Here is a 20,578-nt window from a genome sequence, read left to right as displayed (position 1 = left end):
GTCTGTTACCAAGACGACAAGCAAACAACTTTTAAAATGCTTGTTTTCTGAATGGAGTTTGGTTCGACCAGTGCCAGGCTGTGCAGCTGCTCCATCAACACTCAACATAAAGTCAGTTAGGCATAAATACGGCAGCGACGTTGTTGTTTCTACCACAGACGGTCAGAGGTTTCTACACAGAGTTTGGTCACGCAAATTTCTCGTTCGAGTTGAAATATTTCAAGTCATTCGCGTTGTCGCCTCTTTGCATTGACTTTGTATGTAATCGCGCCGCTTTGCGTTTGGTATGAACGCACCATTAGGCCAACAAAATAGGAAACATAGAACGGACTTCTTCAGTGTATTCTTGGCAACGAGAGCAACCTTCAAAATAAAATAAAATTAAGGAAATGTATTTAAACACATATGTGATCAAATAAAATAGGAAAATTAAAATAGTTAAAATAATTTCAAGACTTTATTTTGGGTTTCTGGACAACGTCTTGAGAAGGAGTTCCAGCATCTTTTCTCTGGTTAAACTCCATCAGATGTTTTTTACTGAAGGAGTGTGAAGAGATTTGAATTTAATTTAGATTTTATAACGTTAAGTGATGACTCAAACTATTTTCTTTTTGACCTAACATCCTGTGCTCTTTATTTGTTTAAACTTCCTGTAATATTTGATCTGTTTATTTTTGATAACATTGAAACTGAGGAATTTAATATTGCTGTAGACTGACACACGCGTTGTACATTACTGAATAAATGTTTGTTTTAATGCAATCAGTCAAACAGAGTTAGATTGTTCTCTAAACTTTACCAACATTATAATCATAGATATTTGTTACTATGACTGTAATTCTGTGTCTCAACACCAGATGACGCCGTCCACAAAGATTGTTGATTTAATGAAGAGGTCTCACTCTTCAGCTGTCAGTCAGGAAACTGTTTATTTTTGATTTCACAGTTCTTGTTATGATGAAATGTTCAGTGTTTATTTAGAAACTCTGACATGAAGCCACTACGACGTGTGGAGGTAAAGATCCCCAAGTGTCGAACACCCATGTTCCTTTTAGTTCCCAAATGTCTCAAGGTCCTTTCAGGTCTCAAATGCCCAACGGCCCTTTTAGTTCCCAAACGCAGAAAGCCCAAGCTTCTTTTAGTTCCCAAATGCCCCAAGGTCTTTTAGTTCCCAAGTGTGGAACACCCACGCTCCTTTAATTCCCAAATGTCGAACATCCACGCTCCTTTTAGTTCCCAAATGCCCCACGCTCCTTTTAGTTCCCAAATGTCTCAAGGTCCTTTTAGTTCCCAAATGCCCCACGCTCCTTTTAGTTCCCAAATGTCTCAAGGTCCTTTTAGTTCCCAAATGCCCCACGCTCCTTTTAGTTCCCAAATGTCTCAAGGTCCTTTCAGTTCCCAAATGCCCCACGGCCCTTTTAGTTCCCAAACGCAGAAAGCCCAAGCTTCTCTTAGTTCCCAAACGCAGAAAGCCCAAGCTTCTTTTAGTTCCCAAATGCCCCAAGGTCTTTTAGTTCCCAAGTGTTGAACACCCACGCTCCTTTAATTCCCAAATGTCGAACATCCACGCTCCTTTTAGTTCTCAAATGCCCCACGTTCCTTTTATTTCTCAAGCGCCAAACCCCCACGGTCCTTTTAGTGCTGAGACGCTGCATATATATATATACGTATATATATATATAAAAATATGTTATATGTAGAATAGTTTATTTTTAAAGTGTTACACGTTGTGCTTGATCATAAAAGGAGTAAAAAACATGTTGTATTTCACTTTAATGGAATAAAATGTTTGCAGATTGTTGAGAGTGAACTTAAACTGTTTGGTCGAGGCCTGTAACTACAAAACTGTGGTAAGTTAAAAGATTATTATATTATATTTATATTTATTTAAAATGTATTACATTATGATTATTACAATAGTTTGTTGTTAGAGGGCAAAAAGAAGTTAGATATATAAAATATTTCTCAGAGTAAAGAAGCATTTAGTGGATCTGAAACCTCATCCTGCTGTTAACGCTGAAGCTGCTTTTAATCGATTTGCAGACAGTGATGAAGATGATGATGAAGATGATGATGGTGAAGATGAAGATGGTGTTTCTGTGGTTTGATTTGATTCTGCAGGAAACAGGATGTTGAGAGAGGATCTCAACGTGAGGCCAGACTCTCTGTCTGCTGAAGTAATGTCATTTATTCGACTCATTTCCCAGAACGCTTCCTGAAAACAACGACGTGATCTGGAGCTAATTATAAAGAGAAACTGAGTTTTTATTACGTTACATTTATTTAAGTGAGGCGGCTTTTATCCAAAGTGACTTACAATAAGTGAATGAATCTGTTAGTGTGTGGTGGCTGTTTTGTCCAAATCGTTGCTCTCCACACACTACAGGAACAAAACTGTTAAATTTAACACAACATGTCGTTATGTGTGGGTTCTCTCACATTTTACACATCTGTTAAAGCTGCAGTAGGCAGAATGTTTTTGGCATCGTTGGGCAAAATTCCATAATAACCTTTCAGCATATTGTAATTCAAGTGTTCTGAGAGATAACTAGACTTCTGCTCCTCCTCATGGCTCTGTTTTCAGACTTTAAAACATCTAGCCGGTGACGGGAGACTTTGACCAATCACAGGTCATTTCACTGAGAGAGCGTTCCTATTGGCTGAGCTCCGGTCATGTGACAGCTAAACCGTGCTCTACAAGATGATTCTGAAAACATCTGAGGAGAGAAATAGGCATTAACGTAATATAATATTGATTCATATTTGATCAGCGCTGCCTAGTTTGACCGTTTGGTCGGAGTTCAGAGTGATTGACAGCCGGCTCTCATAGACGGCAGCTGGACAGCAGACCTCAGATCAGCTCTTACTGCTTGTTTTCCTCCGGTCTGTGAAATCTTGCAGATGCCGTTAGGAGCACCGGAGGACACAGAGGAACAGGATTTTTTTCAGGTTACCTGTTTCATGTCCTACTGTCACCATATAGCAACCTTTTTATAGAAATAATTTTTTTTAATCATATTTGTTCCAATCTCGCCAACTGAAGCTTTAAGATCTGAAGCTTTAACTGCAGCACTTGAAGCAGTTCATCGTGTCTGATGAAGTTAATGCAGCTGCATGAGTCCTGCTCTCCTCGGGTTGAATGCACTTATTGTAAGTAGCTCTGGATAAATACATATCATGTAACTGAGCTGCAGTGTTTTTAATGTGATTGAACCGTCAGCTCTTTTTGATTTGAAAGCTTCACTGTGAACAGAGACTCATTCATATTTCATCTGCAGTGTGACGACACACACACACACACACACACACACACACACACACACACTGATGTAACAGCCTCCAGTGTGGAGGGCTGGTCTCCAGATGGTTTATGTATATAATCTATTCTAACATCAGGAGATCATTTGACAACCAACCAAAACAAAGACACAAAACACTTTTATTTTGAAAACGTAGAAACATTTCTACTGACTTTTACTTTAGAGCGTCTGTTTTAGTGTTATTCGGATGATTAAATATCCCTTAAATTAAGCACTTAATCCCTTTAAGAAGAACTTCAACATATGGATTTGACTTTAAAACTCATCACGTTTTATTCACTTTAATGTGAATTCAATTTATTTTTATATAGCGTCAAATCATAACATAAGTTATCTCGAGACGCTTTATCTATAGAGCAGGTCTTAGACCGTACACCATATAATATTTAATATTAATCATAAGGAGGTTTTAAAGGTGTGGAATTCATGTATAATTAATAATCAGAAGTCTATATAATAAGATCAGGATGTCTGTTATTTATTTATTTATTTTGTGTTACAGGTGTGTCAGACTGACGGGATCCAGGCTGAGAAACGATGATGTCACACTTCAGAGGATGATCTCATGTGCAGGTAACGCTGGGCGTGTTTGTTTTAGCTGTTTGAGGAAGGTCGGCTGGGTGGGGTTTAAGTTTGCACAGCTTTCTGGTATGTTTGTCGTCCTAATCTCCACCCGCCTGCCGTCAAACACACCTCATCATAAAGTTCAGGTCTGTTAACAAACTGGAAACAGTCGCTGCCGCCATTTTGGACTGAAAACGCTTATTATATTTATAATATTTTATTGTTCATCACAGGCCGTTTCAGTAGAATATGACAATAGAATAGAATTAATTTAGTTTTACTTTTGTACGGCACTTTGTAGGCGGACGTTTTACTGGCGTCCGGTAGTCGCTTTCAGTCCAAATGGCGGAAGCGTATAGCTCTGTTTCTGGGCGCTGACGTTGCAATGGAACGAACATTTGACTTTCACTTCTTATATAAAACACGTTCTTTGTCTGAAGTCACATCAGATCAGTCTGTTCTCTGCAGGTTTCATCTTCCTGTCGGATTATTTACCAAAATAAAATACAGTTATTTTATAGCGTTCGACACAAAAAGCTTCAGTTTGACCTTCAACTGTTACAAAACGAGGTTCATTTGACTTCAAAACGGCAAAGAATTATATTATATATGGATATTGCGACGATATTGAAGCGTTGAGTATTGGTGTTTTTACAAAATATTTAGACGATGAGATTTTTGATAAATAATCATCAGTAATGTGGATATAATGACTCTGTGGATAAAAGGGAAATAATAGAACAGCTTGAACAGACAATGACATCACTTTACTGTAATTCAGCCTTTAAAACCAGGAAAAGACAACACTTATGATATATTATGATATAACGATATCCAAAATCTATGACATATCTAGTCTTATATCACGATACTGGTGTAATATCGATATATTGCCCAGTCCTAATATATAATATAAAATAATATAATATAATATAAAATAATATAAAATAATATAATATAAAATAATATTATAAGATATGAAATAATATGATATAAAATAATATAATATAATATAGCCACTTGTTGTTTCAGCTCATTTTCATGCAGCAACAAGTGAAACATGGAAGTTAAAGAAAAAAGGCACAGCTGTTGTTCTACTGCTTCCATTCTCAACTCAAGGTCCATTCTGTAGCTGTTCTGGAGCTTTCGACCATAGCACATGACCTTCATCAGCAGGTGAATGATAATCTTTTGAATGTTTTTATTCTATTTAAAATTTTATTTCATATTATTGTCTCTAAATCTTCAGATTTTAGTTATTTTTTGTGACTTTAATGAGACAGAAGTAGTAAATTAAGTCTTTATCTGGATATAAATGATGTTATTTCATTATCCATATAACACATAAAAGTTTAACTGCTGTATCGTATCATATCGTATCGTATGGTATCGTATCATATCGTATCGTATGGATCGTATATCGTATGGTATCGTATGATATGGTATGGTATCGTATGGTATGATATGATATGGTATGGTATTGTATTGTATCGATATGAGGCCTGAAAAATGATCCTTAAATATAATTATTATTATAAACATTCAAACCAGCCACTTTTCATGCAGCAACAAGTGAAACATGGAAGTTAAAGAAAAAAGGCACAGCTGTTGTTTTTAGTCTCAGTCCGGGTCTGAAGAGGGTTTATCCCGGGTCAGATCAGGTGTCCCGGTTCAGAGAGAGGACGAAGGGCACCAGGGCTCCTCTGGTCTCTGCGGGGGGGGGCAGCACCTCCGGTAGGAAGCCCTCCCGGTCCTCCCGCACCTCGAACTGGAGAGTCTGGCTCCGGTTGACGCAGTAGATCCGGTCCCCGAGCACCGCGCACCGGAACGGCAGCGGGTTGAGCAGCGGGAAGGCCTCGCCGCCGAGCCAGACCTTCACCACCGTGTTGTACTTGAACACGTTCACCGACCCCGCTGCGTTGACCCCGCGGTCCACGTCGAACCGGTACACCAGGCTGCGGTGCGCCACCATGTCCGTGGAGCGTCTCCGGCTCTCGTTGAACGGACACTCCTCCCACTCGTCCCGGCGGGAGTCGTACCGCAGCAGCCGGTAGAAGAGCGATCCGCCGGACACGAACAGCTCTCCGCCGCACGACGTCGCCTCGTGAGCAACGGCGAAGGAGCCTTTGGGCAGCGGCGCCACGAGGCTCCACCGGTCCTTCCGCGGGTCGTAGCGCTCCACCGTGAACAGACACTCTCCTCCGATGGCGTACAGGTGTCCGTCCATGTGGACCAGTTTGAGCTGGCAGCGGGGCTGGCTCAGCGGGCGGATCTGGCTCCAGAGGCCGGTCAGCGGGTTGTAGCAGTAGACCCGGTCCGACGCTTTGGAGCGGCTGATGCCTCCAGCCACAAACAAGTAGTTATACATGGTGCACATCCCGGAGCCTTTAGCCGGGACCTCCTCCGGGAGGCTGGTCAGCACCTCCCACTGCCGGCTCTCCGGGTGCAGGCACAGAACCCGCCGCTGGTTCTGGTGGTTCTGGTGGTTCTGATCCTCTGGTTGTGGGCTCTGCGGCCGGCTGCTCTCCAAGCTCCCACACTGTTAAGAATTTCGGAGTAAAATAACAGTAAAGAACTGGCAGCAGGGTTACTGTCAAATTAACATTATTATACTGTCGCTGAAATTTACAGCTTTGTACTGTTAATGAAAAATACAGTTTGAACTGTTTGTTTTTTTATTAATTTCACAGTATTTTACAGTTAAAGGGACTGTTTGTAACTTCTTACACGTATAAATCTACCGGGTCGGGATCCCATGCGCGCTCGCATATGCGCGCTCGCGTGTGGCCGGAGTCTCTGCTCCTCTGCCTGCCTTCACTCACACACCGCGTTCGTTCTCGCTCCACCTCACGTTCATGCGCGCACACTCCACACTGCAGAAGAGTTAGTTTAGCTCTGAGAGTATCTAGTGAATGTACAGTGGACGTTTGTGCAGAAATAAATGCTGCAGCTCCTCCAGACCAACAGAGGTTTCCCGTGTCTTGTGAAGTGACGGGGCTCCGCAGAGAGAAACGTTATCGCCTCCGACCAAAACGCTGCTGTCTCCCTGTGGGCGCTGTCGGAAGACGACAACGTTTCTCTTCCTGCTTCAGCTCCGGAGGCTGAAGCAGGAAAAGCCAACACTCGGATCTGCATTGATTCATGGAGAGACCTTCGTCTGGTCAGCTAACATTACTGCCAAGCAGCTGAAATATAGAGTGATATTGTGCTTTTAGCTGACGTGTCTCGCCTCACTGTTTTGAGCGATGCTTGTTCATGTCTATTTAGAGCGAGCAACAGGACGCTGACTTTCTTTGACTTAATGGCCACAGATGTCGCTGTTAACAAGCATTTCTGAAAGTTACAAATACTCCCTTTAACATTATTAGCCTATACTGTTGCTGAAATTTACAGCTTGGTACTGTTAATGAAAAATACAGTTTGAACTGTTTTTTTGTTTTTTTATTAATTTCACAGTATTTTACAGAAGCATTATATTTTAGCTGCAGTAGAAACATTATGCACTTGCATTAAAACCATCTAGAAATTAAAAACACAGATGCAGATATTAAGACAGCAATGAGTGCAGAGAGACAACTACAGCATGCACATTACAACCTGCTCCTTAAATACTCTTAACTCAATTCCCTGCACAGATACAGACAACCACAGCTGCACACACCTCGCTGCTCTCGGCCACCGCCAGCACCTCGGTCCCCTCCATCCTCCGGGCCAGGATGAGCTCCCTCTCCGCCGCGGTGAGCCGGCCGAACAGCGCGTTGCTCCGCAGCACCGTGAGGTAGTGGTCGCTCATGAAGCGGAGGACGCGCTCCTTCAGGCTCTGCAGCTCAGAGCCGCAGCTCTTCGCTTTCTGCAGCAGCTCGTAGCAGTTCTCCAGGCTGATCTCTGATGAGTCCAGCTGGGAACAAAGACCTGGACCATCACCGGCCTCCATCTGGTCCGATCAGATCGATATTGGTATAATTTTTTATTTTTTTTTGTTATTCTTATTTTTATTCGAACGTTTTAATCTATTCTTTTGTTTTTATACTGTTTAACTTGCACCAACAAAACCAAAGCAAATGTTGGCTCTTACACCTGTCAATAAACACGATTCTGATTCTGATTCTGATTCTGGTCCTGGTTCTGGTTCTGGTCCTGGTCCTGGTCCTGGTCCTGATTCTGGTCCTGGTCCTGATTCTGGTCCTGGTGCTGGTGCTGTCAGAGGCAATTATGCGTCTGGAGATCCAGACTCTCTCCAGTAAACGCCCCTTTACACTCCTCCTTTATCCTCTCTGTTGCTTCAAGTTTTCCTTTCTTCTTCCTCTTCACCACCTGAACCAGAACCGGCTCTGGGTTTCATCCCTCCGGATCCTCCATCCTCTATAGCGGGGCGCGGTGCCTGATGAAGCCGGGATGGTGAGCCTGCTGTCCGGGGAGGTTTGCTGCGTCGCCCCGGAGGAGTCTGCGAACACAAAGAGCGTTCAGTGACCGAAGATGACTCTCCCTCCTCTTCCTCCTTCACACTGGTCTCTCTGTGTTCTCCGTGTTGACGCCCCGCTGTCCCCTCAGGAACAATGAGTCTCTGCAGAACCACAGAACCACACTGGATCCTGAACTGCTGCAGAACCGAGATTCATCCTGCAGAGTACCAGCTCACAGAGTCCTTCATAAACAGATACATCAGATTAAAGTCCTGCATTCAAAATATTACTAAAGTATCAACATCATATATTATATTACTTTATTATAATGATGATGCATTAATGTGTTCATCACTTTAATGTTGCACAGTGGCGGCTGGTGGAAATGTTTCTAGGTGGGTCTGTGGTGCCACATCTAATCAATTTCAACAAACATCCCGGTATGATTTAATGCAAAAAAGTGAAGGTATCAAAAACACAATACTACTTTACAGTTAAATAATCAACAATTATTTTATTCCAACAGGAGCAGTAAAGAATGCTTAGAAAAACACAACAGTATAACATGTACTCAGTGGTGGAAAGTAACTAAGTACATTTACTCAAGGACTGTACTTCAGTACAATTTTGAGGTACTTTACTTGAGTATTTCCATGTTCTACTCCACTACATCTCAGAGGGAAATATTGTACTTTTTACTCCACAAGATTGATTTAATAACTTTACAGATTCAGATTATTAATACAAAATATATTCAACGAATAAATGATGTATTATTATAGATTAAACTACCCAGCAGTATATAATAATAAATTATGTATTATTATTGATTAAACTACCCAGCAGTATATAATAATAAATGATGTATTATTGTAGATTAAACTACCCAGCAGTATATAATAATACATGATGTATTATTATAGATTAAACTACCCAGCAGTATATAATAATAAATGATGTATTATTGTAGATTAAACTACCCAGCAGTATATAATAATAAATGATGTATTATTGTAGATTAAACTACCCAGCAGTATATAATAATACATGATGTATTATTATAGATTAAACTACCCAGCAGTATATAATAATAAATGATGTATTATTGTAGATTAAACTACCCAGCAGTATATAATAATACATGATGTATTATTATAGATTAAACTACCCAGCAGTATATAATAATAAATGATGTATTATTGTAGATTAAACTACCCAGCAGTATATAATAATAAATGATGTATTATTGTAGATTAAACTACCCAGCAGTATATAATAATACATGATGTATTATTATAGATTAAACTACCCAGCAGTATATAATAATAAATGATGTATTATTGTAGATTAAACTACCCAGCAGTATATAATAATAAATGATGTATTATTGTAGATTAAACTACCCAGCAGTATATAATAATACATGATGTATTATTATAGATTAAACTACCCAGCAGTATATAATAATAAATGATGTATTATTGTAGATTAAACTACCCAGCAGTATATAATAATACATGATGTATTATTATAGATTAAACTACCCAGCAGTATATAATAATAAATGATGTATTATTGTAGATTAAACTACCCAGCAGTATATAATAATAAATGATGTATTATTGTAGATTAAACTACCCAGCAGTATATAATAATACATGATGTATTATTGTAGATTAAACTACCCAGCAGTATATAATAATAAATGATGTATTATTGTAGATTAAACTACCCAGCAGTATATAATAATAAATTATGTATTATTATAGATTAAACTACCCAGCAGTATATAATAATAAATGATGTATTATTGTAGATTAAACTACCCAGCAGTATATAATAATAAATGATGTATTATTGTAGATTAAACTACCCAGCAGTATATAATAATAAATGATGTATTATTGTAGATTAAACTACCCAGCAGTATATAATAATAAATTATGTATTATTATAGATTAAACTACCCAGCAGTATATAATAATAAATTATGTATTATTGTAGATTAAACTACCCAGCAGTATATAATAATAAATGATGTATTATTGTAGATTAAACTACCCAGCAGTATATAATAATAAATGATGTATTATTGTAGATTAAACTACCCAGCAGTATATAATAATAAATGATGTATTATTGTAGATTAAACTACCCAGCAGTATATAATAATAAATGATGTATTATTGTAGATTAAACTACCCAGCAGTATATAATAATAAATTATGTATTATTGTAGATTAAACTACCCAGCAGTATATTATAATAAATGATGTATTATTATAGATTAAACTACCCAGCAGTATATAAAGTCATTAAAATGAGCTCCACCTTTACCAGCTGCAACATGAAAGTGATGAACACTTTTAATGCATCAATACGTATAATCCAATAATATACATTATTCTGCATAATGTGTACTTTTATGTTTTGGTACTTTAAAACTGAAGAAGCGAGATTGGAGCAAATGTGATTAAAAAAAAGTTATTTTTATAAAACGGTCGCTGTATCCTGACAGAAGTTCATGAAACAGGTAACCTGAAATAAATCATGGTCCTCGGTGTCTTCCGGTGCTCCTAACGGCATCTGAGAGATTTCTGCTGCCTAGCAACCGTCTATGCCTAGCAACCGTCTATGCCTAGCAACCGTCTATGCTTAGCAACCGTCTATGCCTAGCAACCGTCTATGAGAGCCGGCTGTACTCTGAACTCCGACCAAACGGTCAAACTAGGCAGCGCTGATCAGATATGAATCAATATTCTGTTACGTTAATGCCTATTTGTCTCCTCAGATGTTCTCAGGATCATCTTGTAGTGCACGGTTTAGCTGTAAAATGAGAAAGTTTGTGTCGCCGCCGCTGCCATTGTGAAATCTGGTGAAGGAACTCGAAGTTCCGGTCACATGACCGGAGCACAGCCAATAGGAACGCTCTCTCAATGAAGTTACCTGTGATTGGTCAAAGTCTCCCGTGACGCTCGTTTTGGGTGATAAAATAATCGCCCCTCTCGTATCAGATTGGAGGACGCTGATTGGCTCAATTTAATGTCAATCATTCATAGCTTGAATCAGCTATTGGCTAAGCTGCTACATAGACCCGCCTGCTCGGGGCGATTTCTCCATCGCCCCAGAGCTGGCTGAACTACAGACAGACAGACAGACAGAAGTGAGGCAGGGATGTGCAGGAAAACCATATATTTTGCATATTCTATCATGTTTTACACATATTACTGGGTTCACTCCATATTTTAAATACACAAATATTGACAATTTGTATAATATATTATTAGTATTAGTAGTATTAGTAGTAGTAATGTGTTTTTGTGTGTGGCTGTCATAGCCCTAGCGCCCTCTATTGACCGGCCGCCAATGGTGATATTGTTTGGATGTTTTTACTATTTTTTATTTTACTAATATTTAAGGTGGAGATCATTCTCATGAATATATGTACAGTGGTAGTTTAATAATACATAATTATTTATTTGTTATTTATATATAGTTGTTGAACAATAAAATAGTATAAATATAATTAAAAAATTGCGGCAGCGGCTTTTGTCAAACAAACAGCGGAAGTTCATCTCGTTGCTTCTCTACTCTTTGATCTTCCTCCTCTCAGACGGTGAACCAGGCGGTGACCGCTCAGACAGGAACTCTCTGTTTTAACTGTTTTAACTGTTTTAACTGGTAAGTTCAGACATGTTATTGTACATTAATGTTCAATAAATAGAAATAGAACATTGAGATTCATCAAGTTGCATGTTTACCTGCTCTGTTGGGCGTTTGGGACTGAATGTCGCCCAGCTACGTTAGCTAGTTAACTAGCTAGCTAACGTAGCTAGTTAGCTAGTGAGCTAGTTAGCTAGCTCTTTTTTAGGATATTTTACTGATATTATTTTGGATATTTAAAACAATTGTCTGATACTTACCTAGTCTTTTTTGCATATTTTTCTAAGATTTTGTCTGATAATTTATTAATATTTTTCTGATATTTTACTATTTTTTTAGGATATTTTACTGATATTATTTTGTATATTTAAAAAAAAAATTGATGCTTTACTAATCGTTTTTGCATATTTTACTAATATTTTGTCTGATCATTTATTCATATTTTAAATATTTTACGAATATTTCTCTTGATATTGTAACGACTGGGTGATGTGGGGTCCACTGTTAAGTTACAAGTTCTGTTACTGTAGTAAGCCAGGTTTACATGATGTCAGCGAACGCAGCATTGACATTGTTTTGTGAAGATAGCCACCTGTGATTGGGAGAGGCTTGAGGAGGGAGTGACGCGGAGGGCTCGCGGGGAGACGAGAAGCGGGAGATGAGTGAGTTGCTAATGGAGATAGCACGCTGTAAACTAGTTGGTTTGTTGTTTTGGTGTTGGTTACGGCCCACAGTCACCTGTGTTCAAGCTGAGGAATAAAGTACCAGCGAAACCAGTTCCTGCCTCGTAGCTTCATTGACCAGGGTCGCTACAATATTTTACTAATGTTTTTGGGGATATTTTACTAATATTTTTTGGATATTTTTTACTATTTTTTATTTTATTAATATTTAAGTTGGAGCTCATTCTCATGACTATATATACTGCTGTTGGTTTAATCTATAGTAATACATCAACATTTATTAGTGGATCAGATTTTGTTTTAATCTGAATTTGTAAAGTAATTAAAGTTATCAGATAAATGTAGTGGAGTAAAAAGTACAACAGTCTGACTGTAATTTCTGATTTATGGAGTGATTAAAAGAGATATAAAAAATCCCCTCTGTAAAAGCCTTTGACTGTAATATGTCAACAAAATTAAACAAGAATTGTGAACTTGGTTTTATCCAATGTTCACATTTCTGTCCTGGAAATTTATTCAAATTAGCTCATATTTAATAAGATAATGCCTTTACAAATTTAAACATAAAATTTCAGAAAACTTGTAATACATAAAATAATTGTCTTAATGTCACTAATTAACTGGGGAAGTTTCATGCTGATATCTATTATTTAACATGTTGACCCTAAATCTCCACTTAATTATAGTGTTCCTGAGATGTTTATTCTTTTCCTCCCATGGTGTTGATAAGATATGCTGATAACCGATTTTATAATTATTATTTTTATTTTTCAAGCTTCATTTCAAGAGATTTCCTTCTTTCAGTGCATGAATAAATAATACCAAATATAATGAGATAATTAAAACAGAAACAAAAAGGTAATTAACTGTAAGACACTTAATGAATTATTCATATTTTATTAACAATGACGTCTTCAGATGGGATTAAAGTGAGATGATGGATGATGATGTTCTTCAGTCTGACAGGTTTAAAAACACAAAATGAAAAGGTAATAAAATAAATCAATAGATTCTGAATAAAATATGATTAAAGGAAAACAATAAAGTAAAATAATGGATTTACACAGTAGTGAAACATTACAATAGATGAATTTCTTAACAAATGGCTCCATCCAGTGTCAAAATGTCAGAATCACTGTCTGCTCGTATAGGGATCTCAATGTTCCCCGAAATGTTTCAACAAGTAACTTTAAACCTGCAACAAGTAAGACACACAACATGAACATATCATCAGCCTTTAAGAGGGACAGAAACTGACCTGAGTGAGGAGGTGTGTTGATATGGAGGACGGAACCTGTCAAAATAAAATATAAATAAATAAATGACTCCATAAATAAATGTCATTAAATATAGCAAAACTAATATCAAAAGTAAATGTATTCATTAATTAATTGATAAAATGTGTATTAATCTTTATTAATTTCCTTATTTATTTACTCTTGTTTGAGTTTACCTTTTATTTATTTATGCATTTATTTATTGTTTATTTTTACACTTATTTTTTATGTATTTATGCATTTATTTAATTAAGTATTCAGTTCTACAAGATTTTCCCTTTGTATTTCACAAATTATTTATTTCCCCAAACTCCACAAACATAAGATTAGTAAAGTATGAGACCATTTTTTTTTAAAATTCCAAATAATATCAGTAAAACATCGTAAAAATATTAGTAACATATAAAAAAAAACATTAATAAATATACGAAAAATAATAAGTTATCACACAAAATTTTTGTAAAATATTAGTAAAATGTATCTGTATTTGTTTTGTTTACACATTTATCTTTAAATTAATGTATTTATGTAGGTATATGGTTTTATTTATGCAGCTGGCAACTTCCTCTTGTAGTCTATAGGAGCTCAGTCAGTCCGTCTAGGTGATGTGCTGCTGCTTCTGCTCGCTGTCGGGCCACACAGCAGCTTCCTGCTTTTAGGCCGCTGAGGGTCCTTATTAGCGAAAACATTTTATTCATATTTTTTTCTTCTCTACCATGATAGCGAGCTCGACATTTTTTTCAAGTCACTTATGAAGGTATTCACTATTATCCCAATAATTTAAATTCACCACGATCAATAATTGTGTTTGTAGGCTCCACCTCCAGCAGGTAAACAAACTGGTGCTGATTAAACATCAGATATCAGCCCAGTTGATCACTGGTTAATAAACCAGTCTGTCTCTGTGTCTCACTGTCACTTCAGACTGAAGGAGGATGCCTGACAGACAAGCTGAGGGGTGAAGTGTCTGTGTTGATGGACTACAAAGCTCCTGGTAGACGAGACGCGTCTGATCTGCAGGTGAGTCCTGTCACATGATTATTAATAATGTTCTTTATGTTGAAATGATGTGACATCAGGAGACATTTTCACATGTTCAACAACCAAACAAACAAATCAAACCTACATTATTAAATCTGAACAGTGTGTGTGGAGTGTCATATTAAAGGAGGTAGTTGGAGCAGGAAGCATCCTGTGTTCCTGTTGAATTTTCTCTCTGAAAAATGTAGTTAATTTTTATTTTTTTTAGTTATTTTTTGGGGGCATTTTCCATTTTTTATTGAGAGGACAGTGGATAGAGTCTTGGAAAGGAGGGAGAGAGAGGGTGGATGCGGAAAGGGCCACAGGCCGGATTCGAACCCGGGCCGCCGCGGTCAGGACCAAGCCTTGTTACATGGGCGCCCGCTCTACCAACTGAGCTAACCCAGGCGCCCAAATGTAGTTAATTTAATTAAATAGTCTTAATGTTCCATGGCTGATATGAACACACAATTTAGTTCAGTTCAATTCACTTTATGTTCTGTGAGGAGCTTCATTTGTGCAGTGGACAAATAGGACATGTAAAAACTAGAACTTGCGATTTTTTAATTTAACCCTTCGATCATTTGGAGGTTGTAGTGGACTCAGTTTGAAAGCTTAAACATTTTTATCTGTTCAAAATGTCCCTTAAAGGGAGATTTGTCAAGTATTTAATCCTCTTATCAACATGGGAGTGGACAAATATGCTGCTTTATGCAAATGTATGTATATATTTATTATTGAAAATCAATTATCGACACAAAACAATGACAGATATTGATCCAGAAACCCTCACAGGTACTGCATTTAGCATAAAACAATATGCTCCAATCATAACATGGCAAACTGCAGCCCAACAGGCAACAACAGCTGTCAGTGTGTGCTCTTTCTTCTGACTGTCTTTATTTTCCTTATTCAGCTGATCTGAGACCTGCTTCTTGACGTAGTGCTTGATCTTGTTTTTCCAGAGTGTTCCCTTCAGAGGTGAGCTGGTTAAAGGACTGAGTGTTGGACGCAGCATCACTGTTAAAGGAGAAACCAATCAACGCACAGAGGAAACACTTTTTTGACATACTGTACTATGACTTTTTTCGACATACTATAACAGGAATAGCATCACTCACCGCGGCCACAGACTGTTTGCCTTCCTGCCTTCCTGCCTTCCTGCCTTCTGCGATGCGCTACAGGACTCTCCGTTCCAGGACCAGCAGACTCAGGAACAGCCGTCTCCTCAGCAGACACCTTGCTGAAATCTGCATCTCTGTGACAGCAATCAGACACACTGTTAATACTGTTCCTACTGAACATACTGTATATATCTACTGTATTCATACCAATTGCCATTTATTCAACATACAATATTTTATTCTGTTTTTTGTTGTACATCCTGCATTATGTTGTCTCAGTACCTTTACTTTGTGCAATGACAATAAAGTATTATCTTAACAATTTAATCAAATTCATTTTTATCATGACAAACATTACTATGACTTTTTATTTCTTTTTTTCGTGTACTATATATTTTTTTTAGTACGTTGAAAAAAAATCCATGGTATACTATTTTGAAAAAAGTCAAAGTATAGTATGTCCAAAAAAAAAATACTATGACATACTATACTATGACTTTTTTCATTAAATATTTCGACATACTTTACTATCACTTTTTTTCATGAAATTTTTCGACGTACTATCCTATGACTTTTTTGGTGTAATTTTTGGACATACTATACTTTGACTTTTTTTCATGACATTTTTTGACATACTATACTATGACATATTTTGGTGTTATTTTTTGACATATTATACAATGACATTTTTTTCATGAAATTTTTCAAACATACTATACTTTGACTTTTTTTTGTTGAATTCTTTCAACATGCTATGATTTTTTTTGGTGACATTTTTCGACATGCCATATGACTTTTTTTTCATGAAATTTTTTGACATACTATACTATACTATGACATTTTCCGACATACTATTTTTTTGACTTTTATGACTTTTTTTTCATGAAATATTTAGACATACTATACTATGACATATTTTGGTGTTATTTTTTGACATACAATACTATGACTTTTTTTATGACTTTTTTCGACATACTATGGTACAACTTTTTTCGACATACTGTACTATGACTTTTTTCACGACTTTTCGACAAACTATACTATGACACTTTTCTACAAACTGACTTTTTTCATGACTTTTTTTATATACTGTACTATGACACTTTCTTGACATACTATACTATGACTTTTTTTGGTGAAATATTTCGACATACTGTACTTTGACTTTCTTTACTGTTTTTTCCGATATATTATACTTTAACAGGAATAGCATCACTCACCCCGGCCACAGACTGTTTGCCTTCCTGCCCTCTGCGATGCGCTACAGGACTCTCCGTTACAGGACCAGCAGACTCAGGAACAGCCGTCTCTCCTCAGCAGACACCTTGCTGAAGTCTGCATCTCTGTGACAGCAATCAGACACACTGTTAATACTGTTCCTACTGAACATACTGTATATATCTACTGTATTCATACCACTTGCCATTTATTCCACGTATATATACTATATACCTAGAAAATAAACAAAAACACAACAGGTCCCCTTTAATAAAAAGTTTAATTCTTCAGCGTGAAGATCCTAAAAACGCTCTCTGAAACCTTTTTGATATTTTTGTCTTATGGCTTTTTGTGTTGTTCTTTGCTAATAAAATAAACTTGTGTATTTTACGCAATTTGTTTTATGAACGGTCAAATTTCAGGACATCAGACTGATGAAAATGTGAAGAAAATCAGGAGGAGAAACTGATTATCTACCCGTCTTCCTCTGGTCCTGAAGCGTCTCTCTGCTTCCTCTCCTCCGTCCACAAACCAGCTTCATTATTAATGACCGATCTCTGGCAGCCTGAAGGCTTCAACCACCTGCAGGGAAGAATTAGAGAAACATCAACGAGGTTTAATTATTCAAACAGCTGCAGGTGATCTGTGTTAAACATCTTTTATTAACGGCTAAATAAACGGATTAATGAGAACGTCTAAATAAAGAGCAGCTCGATGTCAGAAAACACATCATCAACAATTAGAAGCAATTAAGGATCAAATATTTTGATTGTAGAAATAAAAAAAGAACTGGAAAGAAATTCTAATTAAATCCTGGACTATGAAAATGTATATATGATGCATTATATGAGGGTAAGAACTCCCATGATGCATTGCTTCACCTCCACAGACATGTAAACGGATGTTACGCAGCATGTTCTTGAAATGTTCATTTAAAACATTACAATTATTATGGTGTGATTTCTTTGAGGGGATCTGAACCAAACTAAGATGTGTAGACCAGGACGTCTCTGCAGCATCACAATATTTTATTTAAAATGCTATTTTGACACATTTCACCTTTAACAAATATTCTTCTTCCTAAACAATATTGCGATTTTGATCAAATCTGGATTTAATTGTGCAGCTCTAACTATGAGGAAAACTACAGAGCTTTTATTGTGAAGAGATAAGAGACAAGTGAACATGTCCTCAGGTTTCACACCAGTGGATTTAAATAAATAAAATGGCATTTATTAGTATTTGCTGAGCTGAATGAACATTTATTATGCTTAGTTAAGGTACTTCAATTACTGAAAATTCTGTATAATAATTAGTAGGGCTGTCAATTCATTAAAAATCTTGATTAATTGCAAATTAATCATACATTTTTTATCTGTTCAAAATGAACCTTAAAAGAGATTTGTCAAGTATTTAATACTCTTATCAACATGGGAGTGGACAAATCTGCTGCTTTATGCAAATGTACGTAAATATTAATTATTGTAAATCAATTAACACAAAACAATGACAGATATTGTCCAGAAACCCTCACAGGTACTGCATTTAGCATAAAACAATATGCTCAAATCATAACATGGCAAAATGTGATTATCATAAAGTGGGCATATCTGGAGGTCAGAGGTCAAGGGACCCCTTTGAAAATGTCCATGACAGTTTTTCCTCGCCAAAATTGTGTGTAACTTTGGAGCGTTATTTAACCTCCTTCCCTACAAGCTAGTATAAAATGGTTGGTACCGATGGAATCATCAGGTTTATTAGTTTCATATGATGCCAGTGTCTTCACTCTACCTTTAAAACTGAGTCTGCTACGTGAAATGTTTGAGAAAGATTGTTTGCTGACTGTGAATCAGTCTGAAGCCATGCTGCAGTTAGTCCTCTTACTGAACCAGGTCCTGGTCTTCCTCTGGTCTCTGGTCTGAGCTCCTCCTGCAGGATTCTTCTATCAAAAGATGTTATATTTAGTGACTTAACTATTATTTTCTTCCTCCATTCCAGCTGTTAATCCACCATGCTGCTCTCCACTCAGCAGCTCTGTCTCCTTCTGCTGCAGTTAATCAGGTCTATGAGCCTCTGCTGCCTCCAGTGGGAACAGCAACAGCACCAAAATAAATAAATAAATAAATGAATGAATAAATAAATATGCCATTAAGTGTAGCTAAAATAATATTAAAAATAAATGTAGCCATTAACTAATTGATAAAATGTGACATAAATTGATATTTATGTTTTAATTTGATTATTTATTTATTTATCTTTGTATTAATTCCTTTATTTATTTACCCTTTTATTTATTTATTTTTATAAATTTTTAAATTCATTTATTTATTTTTGCTTTTATTTTTTATTTATTCATATATTTTTGCATTCATTTTTTTATTATTTATTTTTAAATAGTATGCATTTATTTATGTAAACATATATGTATTTTTATTTCTGCATGATTTTCACTCTGCATTTCAACCCTTATTTATTCCCCCGAACTTATTTATTTTTATACATTTTTTATTTATTTTTTATTATTATGTATTTATTCATTTTTGCATTTTTTTTTATCCATTCATTTTTTTTTGCATTTATCGTTTATGTATTCATGTATTTTTGCATTTATTATTTATTTTATTTATTTTTAAAAGCTATGCATTTATCTATGTATATGTATTTATTTATTTATTTATGCAGGATTTTCACTTTGCATTTCACCCTGTATTTATTTCCCCAAACTTATTTATTTCTGTATTATTTTCTTTAAGGTGGCGGAGGATTTACAGCTGCTCCGTCTTTATGAAGTCATCATCTCAGCACGACTCTTGACGGCAGGAAGGAAGCGAACGTCTTCATCGTCTTCATCGTCTTCATCGTCTGATCTCAGACTGCAACAGGAAGTCTACGGGGAAACACTGAGAGATCAGAACACCACAGAAGAAGAGGTGAGTCTGCAGAGAGAGGAACGAGGTTAGAACAGAGGTGTTTGAAACATCTTCAGCTCGACTCTCCTGGTGGCCGCCGATACAGAAAATACAGACTTTATATTAAAGATCTCCAACTTTTCTGTGACGTTTGTTCAGGTTCACCAGATTTCATCATTAGCCTGTTGTTCTGAAAACATTACTGACGTCTGATAACATTTATTAAACATTACTGAGGTCTGATAACATCTATGAAATCTGCTGCATCTTTCTCTTTGGATTAATCAGAGCAGGCGTGAGGTCAAAGGTCATCGGTTCCCTGCAGATTAGATAAGATACTAACGTTAACTGATTCTTATTTCTCAGCTTCTGTGTGTTTAAACTTCATCTTTAAATA

At 36.7% G+C, this 20,578-nt stretch overlaps 1 protein-coding gene and 2 long non-coding RNA genes across 5 annotated transcripts; 1 reads left to right on the top strand and 2 right to left on the bottom strand.

The window, feature by feature from the left end:
* Nucleotides 1-5,432: 5,432 nt before the first annotated feature.
* On the bottom strand, nt 5,433-10,849 carry LOC141756538 (kelch repeat and BTB domain-containing protein 11-like). Of its 2 annotated transcripts, XM_074616369.1 has the most exons (3): nt 10,826-10,849; nt 7,546-8,328; nt 5,433-6,423 (listed from the first exon to the last, which is right to left on the bottom strand). In XM_074616369.1, the coding sequence occupies exons 2-3, from the start codon at nt 7,816-7,818 to the stop codon at nt 5,542-5,544; spliced, it is 1,155 nt and encodes a 384-aa protein (XP_074472470.1). In that variant the 5' UTR covers nt 7,819-8,328; nt 10,826-10,849; the 3' UTR covers nt 5,433-5,541. The 2 variants fall into 2 exon arrangements, with proteins under 2 accessions (XP_074472470.1, XP_074472469.1); XM_074616368.1 differs by lacking the exon at nt 10,826-10,849 and having other exon boundaries at nt 7,546-8,513.
* Nucleotides 10,850-11,870: 1,021 nt separating this feature from the next.
* LOC141756546 (uncharacterized) lies at nt 11,871-15,995 on the top strand. The gene is made up of 3 exons (XR_012591493.1): nt 11,871-11,968; nt 14,835-14,930; nt 15,896-15,995. It is a non-coding gene; the product is annotated as an uncharacterized LOC141756546 (long non-coding RNA).
* On the bottom strand, nt 15,251-19,334 carry LOC141756545 (uncharacterized). 2 transcript variants are annotated; one of them, XR_012591492.1, is made up of 5 exons: nt 19,157-19,334; nt 17,750-17,854; nt 17,275-17,397; nt 16,052-16,188; nt 15,251-15,950 (listed from the first exon to the last, which is right to left on the bottom strand). It is a non-coding gene; the product is annotated as an uncharacterized LOC141756545 (long non-coding RNA). The 2 variants fall into 2 exon arrangements; XR_012591491.1 differs by lacking the exon at nt 16,052-16,188.
* Nucleotides 19,335-20,578: the final 1,244 nt, after the last annotated feature.

Source organism: Sebastes fasciatus, chromosome 18 (assembly GCF_043250625.1).
Source record: "Sebastes fasciatus isolate fSebFas1 chromosome 18, fSebFas1.pri, whole genome shotgun sequence".
NCBI lineage: Eukaryota > Metazoa > Chordata > Actinopteri > Perciformes > Sebastidae > Sebastes > Sebastes fasciatus.
The sequence above is the reverse complement of the archived record's forward strand: the minus strand, read 5'-3'. Positions and strand labels throughout refer to the sequence as shown.

Excerpts from the sequence above, each read along its gene's own strand:
- LOC141756538 (XM_074616369.1), bottom strand. The coding sequence starts at position 7,818 with ATGGAGGCCGGTGATGGTCCAGGTCTTTGTTCCCAGCTGGACTCATCA. Across the intron at positions 6,424-7,545 it reads CGGTGGCCGAGAGCAGCGAG|TGTGGGAGCTTGGAGAGCAG; the intron begins GTGTGTGCAGCT and ends AATTCTTAACAG.